Source organism: Balaenoptera physalus (genome assembly GCF_965194825.1).
Source record: "Balaenoptera physalus genome assembly, chromosome: 9".
Classification (NCBI taxonomy): Eukaryota; Metazoa; Chordata; class Mammalia; order Artiodactyla; family Balaenopteridae; genus Balaenoptera; species Balaenoptera physalus.
The window spans coordinates 51459397-51482092 of record NC_138888.1 but is presented as its reverse complement, the minus strand read 5'-3'; the positions used below and the strand labels follow the sequence as shown (position 1 = coordinate 51482092).

General features: G+C 36.9%; 1 protein-coding gene across 5 annotated transcripts in view; it reads left to right on the top strand.

Annotated features, from left to right (window-relative positions):
* AFG1L (AFG1 like ATPase) overlaps positions 1 to 22696 on the top strand; it is a 224103-nt gene that overhangs the window by 170959 nt on the left and 30448 nt on the right. For all 5 annotated transcript variants that reach the window (XM_082475319.1, XM_082475318.1, XM_082475317.1 and 2 more), the window contains 2 exons: positions 10765 to 10835; positions 11092 to 11192. In XM_082475319.1, the coding sequence (XP_082331445.1) occupies positions 10765 to 10835; positions 11092 to 11192 (172 nt within the window). The remainder of the gene's footprint in view (positions 1 to 10764; positions 10836 to 11091; positions 11193 to 22696) is intronic.

Below are 22696 nucleotides of genomic sequence, written 5' to 3'. Positions count from 1 at the left end.
CAAACCTAAAGTATTTGAAATGCAACCAAGTCCGTTTTATATTAAGGCGAGTATAAACCAACTTAATCTTAGACCTGCCTCCAGCCCCAGATTATGTTTGGTATGAGCACAAAGAGCTGTACAGCATGAATGCACAAGGAATCAGTAGAGTGAGAAGGCTCACTGCCAGGGAAGTTTGGCACAAGAACTCTAAGAGGAAGGGGAAATTTCTCTCTCGTTGAATCAACTTTGGCTCTCTGGAATAGAGAACATGGAGAGAGAGGGACCAAGGAAAGCCAACCCTATTCTACTTGTTGATACCTTAACAAGCTGTTGATTTTTAAAAGGGGATAAAGGGGTAAAGTGTGGGTAGCATTCTGTTCCTCTGAGTCAATCCTAATGAAGTAGGAGGTTCTTGAAGAAATTAATTTCCATTTAAATTCATGTGTGACCCTCTTCTAGAAATCTCCACTTGTTTTGGAATTTTTGTAGAGAATTTCAAATGATTCAGCAACAATAAGGTCTTTTTTGACATATTCTATTTCTTGAGTGTAAGTCTTATGTTGAATGCCTTATTTCAGCTATAGAAATTTTCTCAAAATTGAAATGACTGATTACTTTCCTCTCCGTTTACTAATTTATTATGGAATAATAAATCATGATTCTCATACTTCCGAAGCAGTCAGGCTTTTAATCCAGGGTACTGTACTCCAGGATTCCTATAGTTGTTGATGCCAAATTTCCTGGCAACGAAACAGTGGTCGATTCCAGGGCTTTTCTGACTTAAAGACAGAGTAGTTCTACTCAACAGAAAATGGAAACTTGCCCCTCCAGTGCAGTTTCTGAGCTTAACAAAAGGTGACAGAAGCAATGAAATGGGTAGATTTTACCCAGAGCATTTAGAACAAAGGAAACAGAGTCTGTGCTCTGCTTGGGCCCCTCACACTCAGCCCCCCAACAAAAAGCATTTGAAAAGAGTGATTCTGCTTCTTCTTCAGAATGACTTTTAATTCTCTTACCATGGTCGCCTTTTGATTATCTATGAGCAGATTTTTTCTTTTTTTAAAAATTTTTATTGCAGTGTAGTTGCTTTACAATGTTGTGTTAGTCTCTACTGTACCGCAAAGTGAATCAGCTATACGTATACATATGTCCCCTCTTTTTTGGATTTCCTTCTCACTTAGGTCACCACAGAGCATTGAGTAGAGTTCCCTGTACTATGCAGTATGTTCTCTTTAGTTATCTATTTTATACACAGTATCAATAGTGTTTATATGTCAATCCCAATCTCGCAATTCATCTCTCCCCCCACCCCACCCTGGTCCCCTTGGTATCCATGCGTTTGTTCTCTACGTCTCGTCTCTTTTTCTGCTTTGTAAATAAGATCGTCTATACCAATTTTTTCAGATTCCACATATATGCGTTAATATACTATATTTGTTTTTTATTTTGCATCTTATCTGCTCTACGTAGCATCCCACTGATGGGGCAGTTACCCAGAATTAAAGTCCCTTAAATTCTTTATCCCTACTCACTTGTAAGAGCTTATGTTTCTGTCTCCCCTCATGAGAGAAAGGGGGATACAATTCAAAGCATCTAAGCTTAATTCCTGTATTTTCTCCTGATCATTTTGATGCTACTCAAGGCAGTCTTCCTTAAGATATGCCTCTGTGGTTAAAATTGAACTACACAGGGGCTTCCCTGGTGACACAGTGGTTGAGAATCTGCCTGCCAATGCAGGGGACGCGGGTTTGAGCCCTGGCCTGGGAAGATCCCACATGCCGCGGAGCAACTCGGCCTGTGAGCCACAATTACTGAGCCTGCGCGTCTGGAGCCTGTGCTCCACAACGAGAGGCCGCGATAGTGAGAGGCCCGCGCACCGCGATGAAGAGTGGCCCCCGCTTGCCACAACTAGAGAAAGCCCTCGCACAGAAACGAAGACCCAACACAGCCATACATACATACATACATACATAAAAAAAAAAAAGAACGTAAGCAGACAAGAATCTCATTAAAATTTTTTTTTAAAAAAATTGAACTACACAAAGCTGAGCAGAACATGTTCTTCCATCCATGTGACATGATATTCTTGTAGCCCCAGAAGAAAACTCTGAATTTATCTCCCCTTTTACATTAAAAAGTCATGTTTAATTTAGTGCCCTCTTTAGGCTGTAGCTTTTCCATGCAACTTCTTTTGACTACCAGGCTTTATCCCTCCTCAGTTTTATTGGTTAGGCTGAAATATTTTTCAAGTATGTTTATAATTATAATGTTATAATTTTAATCACTGTATTTTTGTATAATCTATATCCTTGTGTGGTTTTTGTACATTCATTTTCTGAATATACCTGTTGCCAACCTTGGGTTGTATGTTCCAAACACTTGATTTTTTTTTTTGAAACTAGCTGACCCTCATCCTTTTTTAGAGTTTCACAGACATGGTTGTATTTCTGAGTATAGATTTTTAGTGTAAGGTTCACAGACATGGTTGTATTTCTGAGTATAGATTTTTAGTGTAAGGTAATGCTGCTGTCTTTTTAAATAGTTTCACTGGAAAACTGACAAGAGGGCCCTGGAGTTGCGGACTCACTGCTGTTACTCTAGTTTTTTTTCTCCATTATAAGTGAATCACCACCACCACCACCAGCCCCATTTTGAAGTTAAAGGCATTTTCTCTGGCTGAAATTTTACAATAAAGTTGCATTCTTGAAATTTCCTACTTAAAAAAGTCCAGAGATCTTAGGTGTTTTTAAGAATAGATTTACAAATTTTCTTGTCTATCATAGTGACATTTTACCAAGAAAATCCTTCTGGATTAACTTGCATTGATTATATTTGTATTTTTATTCCATTTCCAAAAATGATTTGCAGCAACTTAGATTAAAATTATTTATCATACCTTCACCATAATCACTAAAATGGAAGAGATGGAAAATACCAAGTATTGGCAAGGATGTGGAACAAGTAGAACTTCTTGTACACTGCAAGTGAGAGAGTAAATTGCTACAACTCCTTTGGAAAACTGCTTGGCAGTATCTACTAAGCTGAATGTAGATATACCCTATGAATAGCAATTCTGCTCCTAGTTGTATACCCAGCAAACATGTATACATGAGTTTACCAAAAGGCATGTATTAGAATGTTCACAGTAGAACTATTCACAGTGGCCCCAAACTATAAACTACACAAATGTTTATTGTTAGGGACTGAATTGTATTCCCCCAAAATTCATAGGTGAAGCCCTAACCCCCAGTGGGACTGTTTTTGGGGATAGGGCCTTTAAGGAGGTAATTAATTAAATGGGGTCATATGGGTGGAACCCTAATCTCATAGGATTGGTGTCCTTATAAGAAGAGGAAGAGACAACAGAGGAAAGACCATGTGAGGACACAGCAATAAGATGGCTACCTGCAAGCCAAGGAGATAAACCGCAAAAGAAATCAAACCTGCCGACACCTTGATATTAAGACCTCCAGCCTCCAGAACTGTGATAAAATAAATTTTTGTTGTTTAAGCCACCAGTCTGTGATATTCATTTGTGGCAGCCCTAGCAGACTAATACACTCATCAACAGTAGAATGATAATAAACTGTGGTATTTTCATGCAATAGAATATTACTGTACAGAAACAAAAATAAACAAACTACTTCTACATGCATGGATGAATCTCATAATATTGAGTAAACAAAGCCAGACACTTGCTAATAAAGGAAATGAGTTTATATGAAGCAATATGTACCCTGATATCCAATTTGAAAATCATTTAGGACACACTGTCATTGATTTGATCAATGTCGGTGCAAAATGAAAGACACTTTCCTATGTCTGGAATATTTGTTAACCAGCAAAGGTCAGGACTATCAGATTCGGTAATTAATACTTCGTGTTTTAAAAACCTTTAAGAAATAATAAAAATAAAAACCTTAAAAATGGTGACTTTCACATATTAAACTTCTGTTGTATTTAAATTTTAAAATACTTTTATTTAGCATTTATTTTGTGTTAATGTTTCCTTCTAATGTTTTCTACTATCATAAGTCTTTATCAGGTAGAGATCATTTTAACATGTTATTGAAATACATAATCTTGTCATAGTATATTGACTTATACTAGTGATAAGCCATGAATTTATTATTATTATGGAGTTTTTTGGACAGAAAACTGCTGAAACTTTTAGTATAATCCTATAATAGAAAAATGGTTCACTGTTTATTATTATTATGGGCACATTATTTGAGAACACATAAAGTGTTGTGATAAATACAGAATTACTTAGGATTTCAGGGATTTTCCAGATTAATATCTTTCGGGAATTTGGAAACACTTTTTCTGGAATTCCCCGATTTTCCAGCTGTGTGATTACCTGCAACTCTCCTCTGGTTCTTCATGCCATAAGGACTGTAGGTTTTCTGTTGGAATTTTAGTTGCCCTGAGCAGTACTGATTTTATTGTCTTTCGCCTGAAAAAGCTGTAAAAATGAGTAACACGCCATTTTTCCCTTCTCCCAAGTGTCAGCTTCTTCTAGAATCTGCCTGCTTCTGTTCACTTTCCAGTGCCTTCAGGTTACCTGTTTTTGTACTTTGTGCAGAGTTTACAGCTGCCATCAGCAGGAGAGTCAGCTAGGGCAGAGCTTAGTTGGCCCTACTAGAAGCATAACTCCTCTCCCTGTTCTGATAGAGCACAACTTCTACTATCTTCTTGAGAAGACTGCATGGGAAATATATTTTTTGAGGGCTCATCTGTCCAAAAATGTCCTTATTTTACTTGATTAATAGTTTGACTGGTCATGGATAGTTTGACAATAATGTTCCCTTCAAAACTTTTAAGCACTATGCTATTATCTTCACGTTTCCATTATTGCTGTTGCAAAGTTCGATGTGAATGTTTCTTGATCTTTTGTATTTGACCTGTTTTTCCCTTCTGAAGTTGTTAGAATAGTCTTTCTTTATTTCTAGTTTCCTGAAACTTCATAATAATGTGCCTTAGAATGGAGCTTTTCCCCCATTCTTTGTGCTGGGACTCTTTCAATTTAGAAAATCATGTCCTTCAGTTCTAAGAAATTTAATTTTCTTTTTTTCTTTGATAATTTCCGCCACCCCCCGCCCTGCCCGCCAATAGTCTTTAGAACACCTCCTGGTTAGATATTGAACCTTCTGGATTTATCTTCTAATTCTTTTATTTTCTTTTTTATTTTCCATCTTTTTGTCTTTCTGCTCTATTTTCTGAAAGATTACTTCAACCTTTTTCCCTAAATTTTTTATTTAGTAGTCATATTCAGAGTTCTTTCTTATGCCCAAGTTGTCCTTTTTTTTAAGTCTTATTTATTTATTTATTTAGTTAGTTAGTTATGGCTGTGTTGGGTCTCCGTTTCTGTGCGAGGGCTTTCTCTAGTTGCGGCAAGTGGGGGCCACTCTTCATCGCGGTGCATGGGCCTCCCACCATCGCGGCCTCTCCTGTTGCGGAGCACAGGCTCCAGACGCGCAGGCTCAGTAATTGTGGCTCACGGGCCTAGTTGCTCCGCAGCATGTGGGATCTTCCCAGACCAGGGCTCGAACCTGTGTACCCTGCATTGGCAGGCAGACTCTCAACCACTGTGCCACCAGGGAAGCCCCCAAGTTGTCCTTTTTGTTTATAGCATTTATGCAGTGCAATATGCCTATATAATACTAGGCATATTAGAGTGTATTTTTCCCCTTTTGGTCTCTGTATTTTTTTCTTTCCTTCCTCCAAGATCCTTTTCTCTACTTCTTTATTGTGATCTCTATCTTATATCCTAGAGGATTTCCTTAAATGCCTAGAAGTACTTGTTGTCCATTCACAAGCACTGAAAAGCCGATTAGAAGTTCTGTGTGCATAGATAGGGTTTTATTGATTGGTGGGCTTCACTAGAGGGTAATAAGGTGGCAGGTCAGGTTTTCCAATGAAAAACCCCCAAATGTCAGTATCTGCAGGTCTTTTTTTTTTTTTTTTGGCTATTGAGTTTCCTCCAATTTTTCTGTCTACTTCTTGGGATGGAAGCTTCCTGGACTGGTAGGGTTCTGGATGCTGAAGAGGTAAGGACTGTTGGTTTCACTGTTTACTTTGTAGAATTGTAGTACAGTGTCTCTCACCCTTTCTCAGTGTTAAAAGTGTCCCAGACAGTAAACTTGCCAGTTTCAGTTGGAGTGGAGGAATTATAGGAGTCTGACTGTCCAGGTGAAAGGAGAGAATCTAAGGAACTGCCTTTGTCTTATTTTCAAACAATTCCTGTGTTTCCAGCCTGACCCCTCACCTACATTTTTGAGTATATCTAGTAGTGCCAAACCTTTGGGGAGATTTTGGTGAGAACTGGATTGCTTCATCTTAACTCAGTACCCCACCTCCCACCTTCTGATTTCTCAATCTACTAAGGTCCTGCTCATCCAACTAAGGAAAGCAATGCCAGTCTTTTCTTCTTCCAGGCTTCCCTAATCTTTCCAAGTGATTCTCTAAGAATCACTTTCCCTCATCACTTGTTTTTTGGGGAGGGTAAATCACCCTCTTCTTTCCTAAGGGGAAGGGAGGGAAAAGGTTCTTACCACAAATACTAGACACAAAAGCCAGTGATTCCTGATCCTCTTTCCCCTCCTTAGAAAGACACTATGGTGTGAGGAATAGGGGGGAAGGTGGAGGAGGGTGGCATTTGGAATAGGGCTGGTTCTTCTCATTATTTAACCACAGGGGCAGGAGTCTGGATCCAGTTATTGGTGGCTTATTGGTGGTTCTCTTTAGAAATCTGAGGGTACTCAACACTTCTGTCCATCAACTTTGAGCCTTAATTACAATTCCAGGACAAGAGGGAAAAATAGCACAATGCAAAAACTGCATAATGATCCATTGTATGGGTGTATCCAAATGTACTTTAGATTCCCCATTGTTGGACATTTAGGTTCTTTTTCACTTTTTTGTTGTTAGCAGTGTCACAGTGAACATCCTTGTAGTCGTTAAACATTATTATTTCCATAAGTGAGATTCCTACAGGTGGAATAGCTGGGTGATATGATATGCATGTTTTTAGTGCTTTTATTACATATTATCTGGTTGCCTTGAACTCTTGTAACCAGTTTTACATTCCTCCCCGTGGTACATAAGAGGGTTCTTTTTCCCCTTACCTATGCTTGCTCCAGCTATTTTATCTTTTTCCTTATCTCTGCCAGTTTGGATAAAAGTATGGCCTCTCATGATTTTACATTGCATTTTTATCACTAGTAAGAATGAAACACTTTACACATACTTTTTGCCTACTGAGCTGTTTTTTTTAATGCAATTTGCCTGTTCAGGTCCTTTCACAGTTTTTCTATTGGGGTATTCAATTTTTTATATGTTGGAGTTTTTAATACATTGAAAATATTAGTTGTATGCCATAAATGTTGCCACTATGTTTCCCAATTTGATGTGTACATTTTATTTGTAATACTTTCCGTTATACAGAAAATTTAAATTTTTATGTATTCAGATCTTAGATAAAATGACTTAATTCTGAGTTTCAGTTTTCTCTTCAGTAAAAACATGATAATACATACTACATGGTAATGTGGGTATGGTTTAGGTAAATTAACTGCTACATAATAGTTGCTCAGCAAATGATAGCTTTTTTAATTTCCTGTGTGACACATTGAAAAAGTTCAGAATCATCCAAATTTTGTACTAGAATTAAAAAACATAGTCAAAGATGTTTAAACCAGATATGAACCTGAATATTAAGTAAAACTCTGTATCTTTTAGGCCAGTATAGACAGGTAACTTTTTTTTTTTTTAAGTATTTGTTTATTTATTTATTTATGGCTGTGTTGGGTCTTCGTTTCTGCGCGAGGGCTTTCTCCAGTTGTGGCAAACGGGGGCCACTCTTCATCGCGGTGCGCGGGCCTCTCACTATCGCGGCCTCTCTTGTTGTGGAGCACAGGCTCCAGACGCGCAGGCTCAGTAATTGTGGCTCACCGGCCCAGCCGTTCCGCGGCACGTGGGGTCTTCCCAGACCAGGGCTCGAACCCGTGTCCCCAGCATTGGCAGGCGGACTCCCAACCACTGCGCCACCAGGGAAGCCCCTAGACAGGTAACTTTTAATTTCTCTTTTTTACTACTCTCATTTTTATTCTTAAAAATATTAATGAGCTCTGATTGATGCATCCTCTTAAGTAGGGAAATCTGAAGTCTGAGTGGAGTGTGAGAAGACTAGTGTTTTCTTGTGAGTTATTGTTAAGGGATTATGAATACATTCATTTCTGGTAATGATTTCTTTCATAGCTTCATTGTTTATTTTATATCAATATAGATACATCTGATAAAACCAAAATAACACACTAGCCCCTCCTGCTTTTAAGACAATATGCAGATAAGGTTTCTGTCCCCCAGCAGGTCAGTAGAGCTTCTTATTCCCTGAGGTCAAGTGCAAGTTGGCTTAGATGGATAACAGTCTGTTCAGTTGTGAGCTACATAAAATGCTTTTATGAATGTTTATTTTTAGACCACTTTACACCAATAAAATTTTTTATTTTACATGTTGTAACTTCTGAGTAACTTTTTTTTAAATTAATTGATTAATTAATTAATTAATTTATTTTTGGTTGCGTTGGGTCTTGTTGGGTCTTCGTTGCTGCTTGCGGGCTTTCTCTAGTTGTGACGAGCCAGGGCTACTCTTCGTTGCAGTGCACGGACTTCTCATTGCAGTGGCTTCTCTTGTTGGGGAGCACAGGCTCTAGGCGCGCGGGCTGAGCAGTTGTGGCTCGCAGACTCTAGAGCGCAGGCTCAGTAGTTGTGGCACACAGGCTTAGTTGCTCTGCGGCATGTGGGATCTTCACGGACCAGGGCTCGAACCCGTGTCTCCTGCATTGGAAGGCGGATTCTTAACCACTGCTCCACCAGGGAAGTCCCTGAGTAACTTTTTATGATAATATAATAGAATTCTTATAAGGTACTATCATAATAAAAATAATTGTATCATTTCACATATAATTTCACTATAAATGAAATCACATATAGCAATTTCATAGATGTGGCCTAACTAAAGTCTAGTGAGCCATATTTTAATATTATAGTATATTTGAGCACAGAATAACAAAGAAATCACCACTGAGGAAGTTTATAAGCAATTGTTTGTTAACCAAATATGCTTTGAGAAACGTGACTGTCTTCTATTTTAGTTATTTTTCAGAATTCAGTTCTCCCCCTTTATTGGGTAACATGCCTAACCTAAGGACAGGTTAACTTTCTGAAAGCCAGCAGATGTCCTGGGTGGCTGACATTGCTTTCTCCTTTATATATCCCTTAAAAAGTAGCTCCCTTCTCCATCAGTTGTATGTGTGTACATCTCCATTGCAAGGTGGAGATGATTCCAAATGAATTCCTATGAATGATGTTGGCAAAGCCATCTAAACATACATGTGCTTGGTGTGGACATTGACATTTACATTGGCTTGTATGATTTCTTTGTACCTTTAAAATTGTTTAATCTCTATAATCACTCTTTCTGTAGTATCATTTTATTACTTTAATACAGCTCTATTCAAATATCATACAAGACTTTATATAAGTCAAATAGCATTCCCCTGCAAAGCCAACCATTGCAAATGATATTTTTAAGATCCTTGAGGTGGAGTGGTTATTACTTGAAATGTGACAGTTCCAAACCCTTCATAATGACTGTGTGCTTTTACTGTAGAACATTTGAAGAATTAGGTGCTTATGTGTTAAATGCTTGCCACCTGATAATTATCTCAAGGGAGAAATTATTTTGGTTTAGTTTAAGCTTAATCTAAAGAAAAAATAATTTATCATATTAGTTTTCAATAAGACTTCATTAAGACGGATGTCCAGAATGGAGGTTAATTGCTTCCACTCCTAGATAAGAGTGATTTGTGTGTCAAAATTAAGCATATTGGCAGGTCATCCTGTATAAGTTTGTATATAGAGTTGAAGTAAACTTATATTTTAACTTGAAGGTTTTTTTTTAACAACGTTTATTTCTTCTGCCAGTTATTTTTATTTTATTGACTGTTAATTTATCAGTCCTTTTTTAAAAAAAAAAAGTGAGAGGAAAAAAAGCCATAGTATTATCACATTTGTATATGTGGGTTCCCTAAACCATATGGTGATTTCTAATTAGAATACAAAGGATTCTTTGTCGAGACTAACTTCATAGTAGCTGCAATGGTGGGCATCACAGAAGGAGAGAGTTTTCTTGAGTTTCCGACAAGGACACTTTTGAGAGAAACTGTGTGGTCTATAATCGTCCTTATACTCAAAGTCTGATAAAGTTATTGATGTGCAGATCAAGTTGGTATTTTGAAGCTGGTAATTTAATTCTGGATGTTTGATCCTCTCAGTCAGTGGCTTGGCTTGATTTTTTTAAAAGGCAGATTCAGTATTTAATTTCACATGTACCCTCGCAGTAGAGATTTCAAAGGATACTTTGCTGGATGCTTGACTGCCTTGTCTATTTGCTCTTGTTTTGCATGCAAGAGAGAGCCAGAAGCCTTTCTTCTCATTGTGTACACATAGTATTAATGGATTTACTCTGCCTGTATCGTCTCATTACTGAAAACAGCCAGAAGCACAGAAGTCTTTCAGTGTATGCAAATAAGGCAGAATCATCTACCTGAGAGTTAATATTCTCTGCTTTTAAGTGTATTCTAAATCTGATGTTTGTATTTAGAGCATAACATCCTGTTCTTTTTTTTTATGGGCAAAAAGCTAAGCAGGCTCAGGCAGCTGTTTGATGTTGGCTTCAAGTGTTATTAATTTCATATTCTATTATTCTTTTCACTGTAGCACAAGTGAAGCTGATGTGGAGGCTGTCATGGATAAGTTGTTTGATGAGCTGGCTCAGAAACAAAATGATTGTACGTAAGTTAATTTCTCTTGAAAGAGAATACATTTAGAACACAATGCCCAATCTCCACTGACCAATTAATAAGTTCCATTGCTGTATATGGGTTGATGCCACACTCAAGTGGCAGTCATTGTATCAGCATTTTGTCTAATTTATGTGTTGAATCATGTGCTATTATTCATCAAGCTATGCATTTCCTATCTGTAAGAGATGAATTTTATAGTAATTATCCAGACAAGATTGAGTCTTTGTTCATGTTCCCATAGTAACTAGACCAAGGATTCTAAAAGTGCAAGGCAGAGAGCTGCGGCTGAATAAAGCCTGTGGAACCGTTGCCGACTGCACATTTGAAGAGCTATGTGAGAGAGTGAGTATCCAGACACGTTCAGACTCATTGGCCTTTTCACATGTTAAAATACTTCATATTTTCCTCTCTTCCTGTTTCAGACCTTAAAATACAATTCACAGAGTCAGAACTGATTTAAAAGTCTCATTAAGAGAAATACTCATGTGTATATACCCATGTGCTTTTTATAGATACTGGCATGAAATTTACTCTTAGAAGGGCTCTAAAACAAAATTAGAAACAGAGAGAACTGTCAGCTATTACTGGAAGCAAAACTAAAATCAGCTTTAGGGATATTTTGTAAAAGTCAAACATAAGAAAATTTTTTAAAAAAATGAGGTGAGATTAGTACCAGGGGAAAGGAAGGCGAAGTAATAATACCATGATCCAAGGAAGTATGACATAAAAGAATTTCCATTCCTTGTTCTTATGGCTTATCTGTTATTGTCGTAATATCTGACCTATTTGGGCCAAGGTCAAAGAAAGTGAATTTTTATAACTGTGACATCTATATTATATAACAATATATCCAACAGAGAAAAAAATATGTACATATATATTCATATAAATGAGAAGTGTTGATTACAGAGTAATTATAGATATGAATTCTGCCTTTTAAAAGCTCTGGGAATTCTCAGTACTCAATGGGTATTCAATTGACTGTAAATCTTGAGAAAAACAAAGCCAGTTACATATATCTTTAAGCATAATACCTCAATTATATATAAATTATCATTCCAACTAGTCTCTCTGATTTATCTTGAATTTTAGGTAGCTAAAAAAGAATTGTTTTTCAGGGGGAAGAGAAAGTATTTTTTATACCTGCTAGCCATATTATGACTACTTTTCTTAAAAACTAGTGACTTCATTACTTCTAAATTTGTAATTTTCAAACCAGAGAGAGAAACCAATCTACAAATGTTATCACAGAAATAAAGCACTTCAAGACCAATAAGGATTAGGATGAATTAGAATCCTCTGACAAGGTGATAACATCAGTCTCTGATTGTGAAGGTTATTCTGTGTGATACGGACACTTCACACTTCTATTGCATCAATCTCATCAAGGTCCTAATAACCTAATATCTTCAGACATAATTTTATTAAGGCTTCCATTTAAGTTTTACTTACTTTGCCACTTGAGAAAAATTTTATATATCTGAGAAGCTCCCCCCACTTCCATAGAAGGGGACCTAGTGAGGAAAGGGGAAGGACAGACCTGTTGTGTCTTGAGGTAGTAAGGCAAAGGTGGTCTCTTGGAGCAGCTACTGAGTATTTATCTCTATTTTTTTTTTTTAAAGATTGATTGATTGATTGATTGATTGATTGATTGATTGCTATGTTGGGTCTTCGTTTCTGTGCGAGGGCTTTCTCTAGTTGCGGCAAGTGGGGGCCACTCTTCATCGCAGTGCGCGGGCCTCTCACTATCGTGGCCTCTCTTGTTGCGGAGCACAAGCTCCAGACGCGCAGGCTCAGTAGTTGTGGCTCACGGGCCTAGTTGCTCCGCGGCATGTGGGATCTTCCCAGACCAGGGCTCGAACCCGTGTCCCCTGCATTAGCAGGCAGATTCTCAACCACTGCGCCACCAGGGAAGCCCTATCTCTATTTTTTATGTGCTCATTATTTCAGGAGACTTAGTACCAGGAAAAAGCCACTAAATCAGAGACCAACATCTTCATAGTCTACTGTATTGGGGTGGTGAGGAAGAAGATTGATTGGGACTTTATCTTGAAAAATTAAGATAACACTTATAAAAATAGATATTTTTATCTTTTTTTGACAAAAATATGGACTATAATAACAACTAAGAACTAAATTCCTAAAATAAACAGTGAACAAATTACTATTTATTTTTGGCATAACTTTCTTGACAAAATTTTAGGATGATAAAATAGTATATCCTACACTTCATGACTGGTTGTTCGAGTACATGGAAAATCATATTTATAAAAACATTTAAGGATATCATCAGTTTTTTCAAAGTCCTGTTTTAATTCATGAATATTTCAGTTACTTTCTTTTAAAGTGTTTTTATTCTTTTAAAGTTTTTATGGTGTCACTATCCTTGTTGAGTTTTTTCTTCTTCAAGTTAGCCAGATCTTCATTTGTCAGTGGCTTTGCATGGATAAGTTTGCTTTATATCCATATTGTAATTGTAGGATGTTTACTATGTCAGACTGGATGACTGACATTAGACATTGATATGATAGGTTGGATTAAGTACTAGTATTAAGCTGTGATGGAAGTTTGAGGAAGGGTTACATTTTAAAAATTGAGGTATAATTGACCTATAACATTATATTAGTTTCAGGTGTACAACATAATGATTCAGTATTTGTATACATTGCAAAATGATCACCACAATAAATCTAGTTAACATCAGTCACCTTATATAATTACAAAAAATTTTTTTCTTGTGATGAGAACTTTTAAGATCTATCTTCTAAGCAATATTCAAATATGTAATACAATATTATTAATTATAGCTACCATGCTATACATTATATCCCCATGACTTATTTATTTTATAACTAAAAGTTTGTACCTTTTGACCCCTTTCACCCATTTCTCCCACACCCCCCCCAACCCCCACCTCTGGCAACTACCAATCTGCTCTCTGTATGTATGAGCTTGTTTTTTTGTTTTTTTGTTTTCGTTTTTTTAGATTCCACATATAAGTGAGACCATACAGTATTTGTCTTTCTCTCTCTGACTTATTTCATTTAGCATAATGCCCTCAAGGTCCATTCATGTTGTTGCAAGTGGCAAGATTTCTTTTTTTTTTTATGGCTGAATAATATTACAGTATATAGATATACCACACATGCTTTCATCCATTGATGGATACTTAAGTTGTTTCCATGTCTTGGCTGTTGTAAATAATGCTGCAGTGAACATGTGGTGCATATATCTCTTCAAGTTAGTGTTTTTGTTTTCTTTAGATAAATACTCAGAAGTGGAATTGCTAGATCATATCTATTTTTAATTTTTTTGAGGAACCTCCATACTATTCTCCATAGTGTCTGTACCAATTTACATTCTGACCAACAGCGCACAAGGGTTCCCTTTTCTCCACATCCTTACCAACGCTTGTTATTTCTTGTCTTTTTGATAATAGCCATTCTAAATGGTGTGAGATGATATCTCACTGTGGATTTGAGTTGCATTTCCCTGAGGATTAGTGATGTTAAACATCTCTTCATGTATCTGTTGGTCATCTGTGTTTTCTTTGGAACAATATCTATTCAGATCATCCACCCATTTTTATTTTTAATTAATTAATTAATTTATTTTTGGCTGCATTGGGTCTTCGTTGCTGTGCATGGGCTTTCTCTAGTTGCGGCGAGGGTACTATTCGTTGCGGTGCGTGGGCTTCTCGTTGCAGTGGCTTCTCTTTTTTGTGGAGCACAGGCTCTAGGCGTGCAGACTTCAGTAGTTGTGGCTCACACGCTCTAGAGCGCAGGCTCAGTAGTTGTGGCACATGGGCTTAGTTGCTCTGTGGCATGTGGGATCTTCCCGCACCAGGGCTCGAACCCGTGTCCCCTGCATTGGCAGGCGGATTCTTAACCACTGTGCCACCAGGGAAGTCCCATCTGCCCATTTCTAACTGGATTTTTTTTTTTTTTTTTGCTATTAAATTGGATGAGTTCTTCATATGTTTTGGATATTAACCCCTCATCAGATATATGATTTGCAAATATTTTCTTCCATTCAATAGGTTGCCTTTTCATTTTGTTGATGGTTTCCTTTGCTGGGCAGAAGCTTTTTAGTCTGATGTAATCCTGCTTTATTTTTGCTTTTGTTGCTTTTGTTTTTGGTGTCAGATTCAAAGAGTCATCACCAAGGCCTACGTCAAGGAGCTTACTGCCCGTGTTTTCTTCTAAGAGTTTTATGGTTTCAGGTCTTATGTTCAATTTTTTAATCCATTTTGAGTTAATTTTTGTGTATGGTGTAAGATAGTGATCAAGTTTCATTCTTTTGCATATGGCTGTCCAGTTTTCACATCACCATTTATTGAAGAGACTGTCCTTTCCCCATTGTATATTCTTGGCTCCTTTGTCATAAATTAATTGACCATATATATGGATTCATTTCTGGGTTCTCTGTTCTGTTCCATTGATCTACGCATCTGTTTTTATGCCAATACCATGCTGTTTTGGTTACTATGGCTTTCTAATATAGTTTGAAATCAGGGAGCATGATGCCTCCAGGCCTGTTCTTTCTCAGTATTCCTTTGGCTATTCAGGATCTTCTGTGGTTCCATATAAATTTTGGGATTGTTTGTTCTATTTTTGTGAAAAATAACCCTGGAATTTTGATAGGGATTACATTGAATCTATAGATTGCTTTGGGTAGTATGGACATTTTAACAATATTAATTCTTCTAATCCATGAGCATGGACTATCCTTTCATTTATTTGTATCTTTAATTTCTTTCATTAATCTCTTGTAGTTTTCAGTATATAGGTGTTTCGCTTCCTTAGTTAAATTTATTCTCAGGCATTTTATTCTTTTTGATGCAACTGTAAATGAGATTGTTTTCTTAATTTCTCTTTCTGATAGTTGGTTGTTAGTGTATAGAAACACAACAAATTTTGTATATGATTTTGTATTCTGTGACTTTACTGAATTCTTTTTATTAGTTCTAATAGTTTTTTTGGTGGAGTCTTTAGGGTATTCTACATATAATATCATGTCATCTGCAAACAGTGACAGTCTTACTTCTTCCCTTCAATTTGGATGCATTTTATTTCTTCTTCTTGCCTAGTTACTCTGGCTAGGGCTTCCAATACTATGTTGCATGAAAGTGCTGAGAGTGGGCATCTTTGTGTTGTTCTTGATCTGAGAGGAAAAGCTTTTAGCTTTTTACTGTAGAGTCTGATGTTCGCTGTGGGCTTGTTACATATGGCCTTTATTATGTTGAGGTACATTACCTCTATATCTACTTTGTTTAAAGTTTTCATCATAAATGATGTTGAATCTTGTCAAATGCTTTTTCTGCATCTATTGAGATGATTAAATGATTTTTATCCTTCATTTTGTTAATGTGCTGTGTCAGATTGATTTGCATATGTTGAACCATCCTTGTATCACTGGAATAAATCCCATTTTAATATTGCGTGTGATCCTTTTAATGTATTGTTGAACTTGGTTTGCTAATATTTTGTTGGGGATTTTTGCATCTATGTTCAGCAGGGATATTGGCCTATAATTTTCTTTTCTTGTGGTATCCTTGTCTGGTTTTAGTATCAGGATAATGCTGGACTCATAAAATGTATTTGGAAGTGTTACTGCTTCTGTTTTTTAGAAGAGTTTGGGAAGTATTGGTATTAATTCTTCTTTGAATGATTGGTAGAATTCACCAGTGAAGCTGTCTGGTCCTGGACTTTTGTTTGTTGGGAGGTTTTTGATTATTTATTCAAGTTCACTGCTAAATTTTCTATTTTTTCATGATTCAGTGTTGGTATGTTGTATGCTTCTAGGAATTTATCCATTTCTTCCAGGTTGTCAAATTTGTGGGTATATAATTGTTCATGAGTCTCTTTTTTTTTAATTTAACTTTTTAATTGAAATATAGTTGATTAACGATGTTGTGCCAATCTCTGCTGTACAGCAAAGTGACTCAGTTATACACATACACACATTCTTTTTTTTTAATATTCTTTTCCACTGTGGTTTATCACAGCATACTGAATATAGTTCCCTGTGCTATACAGTAGGACCTTGTTGTTTATGCATCCTATATATAATAGTTTACATCTGCTATTCCCACACTCCCAGTCCTTCCAGCCCCCACCCCCCTCCCCCTTGGCAACCACAAGTCTGTTCTTTATGTCTGTGAGTCTGTTTCTATTTTGTAGATACGTTCATTTGTGCCATATTTTAGATTCCACATATAAGTGATATCATATGGTATTTGTGTTTCTCTTTCTGACTTACTTCACTTGGTATGATAATCTCTAGTTGCATCCATGTTGCTGCAAGTGACATTTCGTTCCTTTTTATGGCTGAGTAATATTCCATTGCATATATGTACCACATCATCTTTATCCATTTATCTGTCGATGGACATTTAGGTTGTTTCTATGTTTTGGCTATTGTGAATAGTGCTACTATGAACACATAATAGTCTCTTTTATTCTTCGTATTTCTGTGGTATCAATTGTAACATCTCCTCTTTAATTTCTGACTTTATTTATTTGAGTCCTCTCTCTTTTTCTCTTGGTGAATCTAGCTAAAGGTCTGTCAATTTTATGTTTTCGAAGAACTGACTCTTAGTTTTATTGATCTTTTCTATTGTCTTTGTAGTCTCTATTTTATTATTTCCACTCTGATCTTTGTTATTTCTGGAAGGGCTACATTTTTAAGTGGTCAGTTTATTTGTAACTATTTTCTTGTTATGATGATTTTGCATTTCTTTGCAACATTATAACTATGGCAATTCAGATATAGAACACTTTGCATGAAGAGGACTCTTAAAATCATTGTACTTTCAGAGGTAGCCTAAAACTCTTTATTAGTTATAATGATATTATGAGCTAGGCTAAATAGTTGCCACAAACCATTCAGTAAAGAAGAAAGCACATCCAGCTCAAGGTAAAGAAGCGGGCATCTAGTGTGTCTGGGACAGTCCCAGCATTGGATTGCCCTTCTAGATTTCTGGGAGGCTCTTGAAGTCTGAGACTCACCCAACCACCCATCCTGACACTATCATGAAAAACACCTTTGGCCAGGAGTGGATGGGTTGATAGCTTATAACCAGTATTTTTGAACCATGGCCCTTTCCAAGAAAAAATAATATATTTATAGACATATATATTAGGTAGAAACTTATCTATTAGTATCTTAACATGTTAAAGGAAGTTCAAACTCTAAGCCCTTGACGTATGCCATAAGTAAAACTAAAAAGGCCTGGGCTATTACCCTCTTCTCACACCTGTACCCCTCCCAGCACCAAGCACAGTTCCTCAGATCTGGAATCCTTCAGGTTAACATCTAATCTTTTGTTATCTGTGGGATTCTTATTCTCTGCAAATCTACAATTCAACACTGTCATGCTCAGAGAAGCAGTCTCAATTCGGAGACCCTATAGCACCTGCATAGTAATAATAGCAAATATTACCATGTATCAGGCATCGTTCTAAGTACTTTATTAATTCATTTTATACTTACAATAGGTAGGCATTATTATTGTCCCCATTTATAGGTGGAGAAATTGAGGCACCAAGATGTTAAGTTACTTTCCCAAGATCACATAGCTAGTAAGTGGCAGAGCCAGGACTTGAACTCCTTGGTAGTCTAGGAGTCAGATTCTGTGCTCTTAATCACTACAGTATATCTGAAAATGTTCTGGAAAGGTTCTACATCAAACCTTTAATATAATTCTGGTTCTACCATGAAGTACAATCAGATACTTTGTGAATTCCCACATCTGAGCTAAGCTTCGAGCCCTTTATAAAGCGTGAAGCTGGCTGGGGAACAAGATATCCTCCAGTCTGAGAGACCTGCCTCTCTGCTAGAACCTTAGTGCAGAACTGTCCAACTCATATGCCTTGGCATGCCCACTGGGAATGGGCCCAGCTACTGACCCCTCCATCCTCCTGAAGGCAATATAGGGCCTGTGCCTCCAGGACAGGGACCTCAAGCCTTAGGCAGCCTCATTCCTTTACTCCTTAGTGAAAATATTATCATTTTTTTCTCCTGGCCATGATATTAAAAAGGTTGGGAAGCCCTGCTTTAGAGAACTATGGGAGGGTAAAAGAGAATATGTTTGGGTGGTCTTTGTTCCCTGTCATTACCTCCATATCAGAGGCGTGGTAAAGGAAAGTGAGGCAGATTCATTTCTCCAGACATGACATAAGCTTTAGGGATTCCTTTCCTTTCCTTGACATAGTTACTTGGCTCAATCAGAAGGTAATGGAGAAGTCAGAAATGTCATCACTTAAGTCAGTGGTTTTTGAAGTGCAGTTCTTAGGCATCTAGGCGTCCTGAAACCCTTTCAGAGGTCCTGGAGGTCAAAACTCTCTATAATAATACTAGGATACTGTTTGCCTTTTCCACTGTGGTGACATTTGCAGTAATGGTGCAAAAGCAATGGTGGATAAAATTGCTGGCGCTTTAGCATGAATCAAGGCAATGGCACCAAACCATGTTATATTCTTCATTGCCCATGAAGAATACTTACAGTTCTACTTTAAAATGTCCTTGAAGAAGCAGTAAAAATGATTAATATTGTTAAATCTCAACCCTTGAGAACATGTCTTTTTATTTTTTATTTTTAAAAAATATTTATTTATTTATTTATTTATTTATTGGCTGCGTTGGGTCTTCGTTGCTGCACGCAGGCTTTCTCTAGTTGCAGCGAGCGGGGGGCTATGCTTCTTTGTGGTGTGTGGGCTTCTCATTGCAGTGGCTTCTCTTGTTGCAGAGCACGGGCTTCTAGGCATGCAGGCTTCAGTAGTTGTGGCACACAGGCTCAGTAGTTGTGGCTCACAGGCTCCAGAGCACAGGCTCAGTAGTTGTGGCGCACGGGCTTAGCTGCTCCGTGGCATGTGGTATCTTCCCAGACCAGGGCTCAAACCCGTGTCCCCTGCATTGGCAGTCGGATTCTTAATCACTGCACCACCAGGGAAGCCCTGAGAACATGTCTTTTTAATACTCACTGTCATGAAGGAAGTACACATAAAGCTCTTCTGCTGTGTACCAAATACAATGGTTGTCTTTAGGAAAAGCACTTGTGCAATTGTTTGAGTTGCTAGCTAAACTAGTCACTTTTTTCTTGGAACACCATTTTCACTTGGAAGAATAAGTGACAGATAGACTATGGTTATTCAGGTTTGGCAGACATTTTCTCACAGTGTTTGACAGACATTTTCTTGAAAATGAACAAAGATTCAATAAAACTGTCACTTTAAGAAAACAACTACAAGTATTTGTTGCCAATGATAAAATTTGAGCAAACAAGTAAAAAATAGAATTTTGGAAAACTTGTTGGTGCCACCATGAACTTGGCACCTCTTCCCAATTCTAAAGTATTTTTTTCTGATGAGATCGATGGTGATATTAACAAATGCTAAGTTTTGGTATTGTATAATTAAATGTGTCAACATTTAGAAGATATGCATTACTCTTTGAATGAATATTTTCCAATAACCAATGCATACTCTTACAAAATCATGCATGACGAAGGTCCATTTAAAATGCAAGAAAGACTAATGGATTTTAATATAACAGAATTTAAAAAATACACTAATATTGTTTCAGACTCTACATTGCAACTATCATTTAAAAAATTACTTCTTGTCAAGTTTTTAAAAAATTTTAAATAGACTATATTTTAGAAGTTTTAAGCTTACAGAAAAATTGAGAAGGTAGTCCAGAGAGTTTCCATATACTCCCAAATCCAACTTCCCCTATTATTAACATCTTACATTAGTATGGTATATTCGTTACAATTAATGAACCAATATTGATATGATTAACTAAAGTCCATATATTATTCACACTTTCTTAGTTTTTACCCAGTATCCTTTTTCTGTTCCAGGATCCCATCCAGGATACCACATTACCTTTAGTCATCATGCCTCTTTAGATTCCTCTTGGTTATGACAGTTTCTCAGACTTGCCTTGTTTTTGATGACCCTGACGGTTTTGAGGAATACTGGTCAGTTATTTTGTAGATTGTCCCTCAGATGGGATTTGTCTGATGTTTTTCTCATGATTTGACTGGAATTGTGGGCTTTGGGAGGAAGACCACAGAGGTCAAGTGCTATTTTCATCGGATCATATCAAGGGTACATATTATCAACATGACTTATCACTGTTGATGTTAACCTTGATCACACTTGTCTGAGGTAGTGTTTGTCTCCACTATAAAGTTACTCTTTTTCCCCTCTTTCCATAGTGAGCTCTTTGGAAGGAAGTGCTTGTTGAGTTTTCATGTAGCAGCAAAGAAGAAAATCCACAATTATCTAACAAGGCTGTTAAAATACTTTTCCCTTTTCCAACTACATATTTGTGTGAGGCTAGATTTTCTTATGATTCAACCAAAGCGACATATCACAATAGTTTGACTGTAGAAGCAGGTATGAGAATTCCACTATCTTCTATTATGCCAGACATTAAAGAGATTTGCCAAAAGTATAAAACAATGCTACTCTTCTTACTATTTTCATTTTAGAAATATAATTATTTTCATAAAAATGTTATTTCTATTAATTTTATGGGTTGAATATAATGGTTTTATCATTGTTATTTTAAATAAATTAATAAATATTTTAAAATTTTCTCAGTTTGCATTTCTAATACAGTAACTATTGGGAGATATAACCCACATAAGCAAAAGTTCATGGGTTCCTCAGTAATTTTTAAGAGTGCTAGGGGGTCAGGAAACCAAAAAGTTGGAGAACTACTTTCTTTAGAGTTAAATTTCTGTGGACCTAAAACGAAAGTACCCTATTCAAAGAAAGCAGGCCAAAACTAAATTCTAAAGGCTTAATGAGTAAACTGACTATACCTAAATTTTTCTTATTGAGAAATGTAATTTTTACACCTGCAGAAAATTGTTTCCTCAACTGATAACTGTGCTCACAAGTAACTGTTTGCAAGAGTAGTTTGTTATTTGTGTCTTAAAAATAATGACAGGTGGCCAGGTGTGTTTGTAAAAAGTCTGAGCGGAAAAATATATAGGTTGATGCATATGCATGGGTGTATACATTGTTCATTATCAACTTTTTGTTCATTAGCTTTCTTCTTTGGTTCTTGGTATTCAAGGAATGGAGATCCATCAGATATGTGTTTTGGCTTTCAACTGTCTATTAGTCTTTATTATATCATATTAGTTTGTATATTGTTAGAATTATCGAACTGTATTGAATAGAATCTCTTGGAGGAGTTGCTAAAAGACGTTTCCCTTCTCTTTCTCTGTTCTGTCTCTATTTCATTTCATGTATTCCAAATGAAACCAGGGATTGGGAACTACTTCTGGTTTGTGTACTTGGTATACTCTCAGTAAATATTAAAGGATGAATAGCTTTTATCTCTACTATTTGGCCAAGAGTCAAGGCTGATGGTGTTTGGATGCCAGTGGTGGTGATTAGCATCAGGGAGTAAGGGAATTAATCACCAGAGCTGAGGCATCCCAGGAGTCTCCTTGGCCCTTTACCTTCCCAGCAGCAAAACCGTTCTGGTAGCATTGCTGATCCGTGTGTGTCCTTTTCCCAAATATTCTGACCTCTGCTAATACCATGTGCAAATAAGGCAGTCTGCTAGCCTGGCTAAAGCATAGGGAACAGGTAGGGCAGAAGTGAGATAGCAAAGAGCTTAGTAGAGAATGGGTCAGATTCTTGTAGGGTAGAATGTGAATCCAATGTCAAAAATGAGTCCTAAGTCTTTCTGTCCTTTGTCTTTCCCTACCCTCATTCCTAGTCAACCCTTAAGCTAAAGAGTCATAGTCTTGGTGTAGAAAGGCACCTTGAAGCCATCTTATCTAACCATTCAACTAATCCTGAATCCTCCCTACAAAC